Below are 6000 nucleotides of genomic sequence, written 5' to 3'. Positions count from 1 at the left end.
GTCCCAGCTGCAGCGAGGCAGCGCCCAAAATTATTTGGGAAAGGGGTGAAGATTAGGAAAACAAGACAGTAGGCACTGCCCCATCCTCCTGAGACCGCTGTTCCCCACAGCAGGCGGGCGGGGCGGGGGGGGGGGGGGGTGTCACGATACACACGACTGGGATCATAGATAGCTTAAGCAGGGGCAGAGAACCTACATCTAGGATCACCAGAGAGCCACAGTGAAGCCAAGCACCGGTGGTATAAGCCTGTAATCCTAGTACTTGGGAGGCTGAGGCAGGATTGCCATGATTCTGCCATGACTCGTGATTTGGAGGCCAGCCTGGACTACAGATTGAGAAGGGTGGGGGTGGGGTATGGTGGAGCATGCCTTTAATCCCAGCACTCACAAGGCAGAAGCAGATGGATTTCTGTGAGTTCAAGACCAGCCTGATCTACATAGTCTGTTCCAGGACAGCCAGCGTTGCACAGTAAGACCTTCTAAAATAAAAGAGGGAGGAGGAGGGGGAGGGCGCCATAGTGAGCTATATAGTAAGCTCAAAGTCCTTCCCGCAAAGCACCAGGGTGGAGGAAATCCCCTTTCCGCCTTCCACCCCCTAACCCCACCCCACCCCACCCCCTGGTGGGATGCAACCTACTGCTACTGCGGGGACTTCAGCAGCCTGGCCTCACTCTGGGAAGATTAAGTCTGGCCTTCGCTCCGCCTCCTCCCACCCGCTAAATTTAAAAGCCCTGGCGACCAGCTGGTCCGAAGGATCCTGATTCACAAGTCTTCTATCCGGTTAGTAGGGCGGTCTCTTTCTCCTATTGAGCTCCTTGCACAGCCGGGAAGGTCCTCCCGCTCTCCTCCAGTGTAGGTGCCCTCAGGGGTCGCGCCATGTCCGGCCCAGAGCCCCAGCAGCTTGTTCCCTCAGGCGCTGAGGTCCAGCGGGGACGCTTGGGCCCCTGTCCCGTGGCTGCGTCCCCAGTGGTCCCGCGCCTAGCTCGGGGACGCCTGGAGTCCTCCTTTTCTGTCGAGGCCATCCTGGCGAGACCCGAGACCCGTGAGACAGCTGCCACCCCTCTGCAGCTCTCTTCGTGCGCCAGTCTGAACCTCAGCTCCCTGTCACAGTACCCGGTCCTGCCCTGGGTGTGCTCCGCAGCGACTTGGCTGCCCGCCTACCTGAGCATGGGCATCGACCCGCTGTGTTCCATGCCCTGCGTGCCTGGACTGAACGTGGCTCGCCTCTTCTGCCAGCAGGGCCTCAGCCTCACAGGTACAGGGATGGAGCTTGGAAGCCGTAGCAGATGGCATCGAAGGGAAATCCTAGAGTTAGCCAGGGGCGATGGTGTGTGCCTGTAATCACAGCGCTGTAACAACCATGTCAAGTTCAGAAGACAGCTTTTCACACATTCCTTCCTATTTCTCTGGCTCTTTTACACTTCCAGGTTATTTTTTTAATGTATATTCATATGTATGCAGGTGAGTGAACATGGGTGTGGATGCCGGAGGTCAATATCAGGTGTCCTCAATACCTTTCCACCTTATTTTTTTAAAGATGCTTTTACTTTTATTTATGTGTATGTGTGAATGTATGCCATGTGTGTACACCTGAGGTGGCCAGAGAAAACATCGGATTCCCTGGAGCGAGTTACAAGTACAAGTGGTTGTAAGCCATTGGACATGGGTGCTGGGAACCACACCTGAGTCCTCTGGAAGAGCAGCGATTGCTTGTAATTGCCAAGCTATCTCTCTAGTCCTTTTCCATCTTAATTTTGAGATAGGGCCTCTCACTTAATCTGGGGCTTGTCAGTTGGCTAGACTGGCTGGCCGAAAAGCTCCCCAAGCACCCACCTGTCTCCACAAGCTCAGCCCTGCTGCTTTCTTTTTTTCCTTTGGGCTGGGGATCAGAATACAGGTCCCCAGTCTTGTGCCCTTTACTGATTTACTGAGTCATCTGCCCGGCTTTTTCGGGGTTATTTCTGTACAGCGTCTTCCCACTGCCCTAAGTTGCCTGGCCAAGGGGAGGGGAGAGCTTTGGAGTCTGTGAGTTCTCTCTCCTCAACGGTGTGTGTGTAGGGGCGGGGAAGGGGGCAGGTGGCTGACTTCCTCTGCTGTTGGTCATTCTTTAGGTTCCGAGTGGCCTTACTGTCCACGCCTCTGGAGCCCTCTGGGCTGGGTACCTACCATGGACCTTCGGGACACAGAGAGACACCAAAAGAGGGTCCGCACGATGTTTAACTTGCAGCAGCTGGAGGAGCTGGAGAAAGTGTTTGCAAAGCAGCACAACCTGGTAGGGAAGAAGAGGGCCCAGCTGGCTGCCAGGCTGCACTTGACAGAGAACCAGGTGAGGACAGGGACTGGGCTCAGGCTGTGTGGGGATTGTCACCACCTTCTGATAGGCTCGTAGTAAGGGACGGGAGGAAGACATGACCTTTTTTTTGGACTAGGATGCTGGGGGGAAAGGCCCTAATGGTTTACACATTCCCTATGTCATATAATATTCCTATTTGGAGTCACATTACAAACCTAATGTTCCTCTAGTCCTTGCTCCTTTTTATTTCTCCTGTGTGTTTTGCATATGTGTATGCATGTTTTTGCATGTGTGCAGGCACACTTGTGTGCCAGTGTGTGTGCATGTGGAGGAGGCCCAAAGTTGATGTCAGGAATCATTCTCAGTTGCTCTTCCACTTTGTTGGCTGAGGCAGAATCTCTCAATCAAACCCAGAGCTGGTCCATGTGGGGCCAGCTTGCTCTGGGGATCCTGTCTCTTCTTGCTGAGGCTGGAGTTACAGGTGGGCCACTTGGCATTCATGTGACTTTCTGGAGATCTGAACTCTGCTCTTGGCAAGCCTGAGACTTGGGCCATCTGAGCCATTTCCCCAGCCTCCTCTAGTACCTTCTGAGTGTTTCCATGCTAAACAAGGGCCGTCAGCAAAACCAAGTGGGTATTCAAGAGACTCGATATTTAGGTTATGACTGTTCCTTTGGCCCCATATTGCCCTGCTGTTGTGCCATTATTCTGTCCCACTGTGGGCAAACTTCTTAGGAGTTGCTGTGCTCACTCCCGTCCTGTCCTCTCTTCCATTCACTGTTTTTCCGTGTGTGTGTGTGTGTGTGTGTGTGTGTGTGTGTCTGTCTTTCTGTCTGTCTGTCTGTCTGTCTGCCTGTTTGCCTGTCTGTTTTGAAACAAGTTCTCATGTATCCCAGGCTGGTTTCGAACCTGCTACATAGCCAGAGATAATCTTAACTTCTAATCCTCCTGCCTCACCTCCCAAATGCTAGGATGACACGCGTTTACCATGGTGCTGAGTGTCAAATCCGGAGATTTATGTGTGCTAGACCAGTGTTCTACCAACTGATCAAATCCCGGCTCTCTGGTGTCTCTTGAAGTAACATGAACGTGATGATTTTCCCTCTGTTTCATCAAAACATCCAAGTCGTCATAGCCAACAAGCCTGCTCCTCCCCTCAGCTGACTCCTGAGCTTCACGGCTCTCATGATTAACTACACCTCCCCGACTTGGACACATTCTCCTCTTGACCTTCCTCCAACTTCTCCAGCCATGGTTGTCTCCTTTCTAGGCTACTCTTCCCTTTGGGACTTCCTGCCATCTCGTCTCATCTATAGCCATGGTTTAAATACCATCATCTGCTCTACCCAGTCTGCTTCTCTTTGTCCCCACCAGGATGGACCTTCTCCTCAAGGAGATCACCCAACCCGAGCCTCTGTTTGTGCCTCCACTTATATCTTCTGAGTCTCACTAGGTGGTGAGCTCCAGGGGACAGGGACCTTGCCTCTCTCACCACTGTCACGGTCACCTAGTATAATAGCACAGCACACTGTAGTCACAAGCGCTCGCTGGGGGCTAGAGCATAGCTCAGCTGATAGAGTGCTGGTCTCAAATGCACGAAGTCCTGGATTCAATTTCCAGTACCACATAAAACGGGGCATGGTGGCACACACCTGTAATCCCAGCACTTGGGAGGTGGAAGCAGGAGGACCAGGAGTTCAAGGTCATCCGGAGCTACACAGTGAGTCTGAGGCTAGCCTGGGTGATATGAGATTCCATCACAAAACAACAAAGGTACACCAGGGGTGAACGGGTGGTGACAGGAATGGCCTTTTGGAGGAGATGCTTGTCAGGAAGAACAGATTTTTGTCCAGACAGCAAGAGGTGGGCAGCTCCGGAAGTGAGTGGAGGGTAAGAGGGGCCTGCTGGCCAAATGCTGATGCCTGTCCACTGCCCCCAATTACAGGTGAGGATCTGGTTCCAAAACCGCAGGGTGAAGTATCAGAAGCAGCAAAAACTGAAATCTCCTTCCTCCTCTGCCATGGAAGAGCCCTCCAGCAGCTCAGATGGCAACATCCAGAGTGGAGATGCTGAGTCAGGAGCTGGCAGTTAAGGACTGAGCCAGAGGCATGCTATGTGGGCTAGTTTCTTCCTGGGCCACCTGCTGGACCACCTCCCAGTCCCACATCTCAGTGAAGAGCTTCCTTAAGGTCAAAGGACACCAAATGTACTTGAACAATCAAACAAGAGATCCCTGGGAGCAGACTAATGGGATGATCTACGTCCTTGGCTAGGATAGCAGGTATATTCACAGCTTACACATCTCTCCCGGGTGATAGGAGGTCTGTAAAGCACTTACAGAGTGCAAGCCCCGTGGTCAGGGTGTGGAACCGGTGAGGTTTAAAGGTCCTGTCACCTAGGGAATGGAAGCACCTTTCCCAGCTCTGCTCTGAGGACGGATTAATCCACTCTTTCTTGGCCTCGCTGTGGAGAAGGGACCTCCCTGGATGATCATCTGGGTGTGGAAGACTCTCCCTGGAGTCTGGAAGGAAGCATGTTGCTTAGCCTACTTGGTACAATTTCCCACATTTCAACCCTACTCCTCTTCATCTTCTCCACCCACCTCTGTATCTGAGGATGACTTTGAATTCCTGATGCTCTTGCCTCTACTTCCCACATGCTGGGATGACAGCTTTTTTTTTTTTTTTGACACAGATTCTCATTATGTGGCACAGACTGACCTCACACTCATGGAAGCTCTCCTGCCTCAGCCTCTCTAGTGCTAAGATAACAGGTGAAAGCCGCCATACTTTGCCCAACGTTTTCTGTTTTGTCTGTTACCAGTTTCAACATGAGCTCAGGTTATGTAATTGTTTCCCTGGAGCAATATACTACTTTGCCCACCAATTTTTTCTCTGAAGCGCCGACCTTTTTCCCCTAAATTTATGTTGACCTCCTTTTGTCGCACCTTTTCACCCAGCACTGACAACATAGTTCCTCCCCGGACGACCCTCTCACCCTGCTCAGTTCTTGCCAGGAAGCCTGCTGAGAGCTTATTCTCATGAAGTCAGCCTCCACCATTTAAGAGCTGATTTCTGTAGTGCAGACTGTTCATCCACAGTTCCTGGGCTAAGGGGAGGTGATGGGGAGAAAGAAGGCCTGATCTTCCTCTATGAGGTCGTTCTCAGGGCCCAGTTTCCTGAGGAAAGAGGAAGGAAGGTGGATGGTAGGAGCTGAGCTTCAAAAGTCCTGGCACACAAGACAGTGGACTTTAGCCAGGAGTAGTGGTGGTGGTGGTGGTGGTGGTGGTGGTGGTGGTGGTGGTGATGCACACCTTTAATCCCAGCACTGCAGAGCCAGGCAGAGTTCGAGGTCAGCCTGGTCTACAGAGTGAGTTCCAGGACAGTCATGACTGTTAAACACAGACATCTTGTCTTGAAAAACAAAACCAAAAACAAAAACAAAAAAACCCCAACGACTTGTAGACATTAAATGGCAGGTTAAAGGGAACCCAGAGCCTTGTCTCAAGAAGCCATCCTCTGGATCTGAGAGGGTAGTGCAGACCTGTAGTTTTTTTTTTTTTTTTTTTTTTCCAAGACAGGGTTTCTCTGTGTAGCCCTGGCTGTCCTGGAACTCACTCTGTAGACCAGGCTGGCCTTGAACTCACAGAGATCTGCCTGTCTCTGCCTCCCCAGTGCTGGGATTAAAGGCATTCACCACCACCGCCC

General features: G+C 51.9%; 1 protein-coding gene across 1 annotated transcript; it reads left to right on the top strand.

The window, feature by feature from the left end:
- Positions 1 to 876: 876 nt before the first annotated feature.
- Positions 877 to 4747, top strand: Noto (notochord homeobox). Its single transcript, XM_052718976.1, has 3 exons — positions 877 to 1255; positions 2112 to 2326; positions 4239 to 4747. Exons 1-3 carry the CDS (start codon positions 877 to 879, stop codon positions 4383 to 4385), a joined length of 741 nt encoding a protein of 246 aa, XP_052574936.1. The 3' UTR covers positions 4386 to 4747.
- The last annotated feature ends 1253 nt before the right edge of the window (positions 4748 to 6000 follow it).

The sequence above is a fragment of the Peromyscus californicus genome, unplaced genomic scaffold (assembly GCF_007827085.1).
Source record: "Peromyscus californicus insignis strain IS unplaced genomic scaffold, ASM782708v3 Scaffold_6__1_contigs__length_162567912, whole genome shotgun sequence".
Classification (NCBI taxonomy): Eukaryota; Metazoa; Chordata; class Mammalia; order Rodentia; family Cricetidae; genus Peromyscus; species Peromyscus californicus.
Note: the sequence above shows the minus strand (reverse complement) of the source record. Positions and strands in the feature narration are given on the sequence as shown.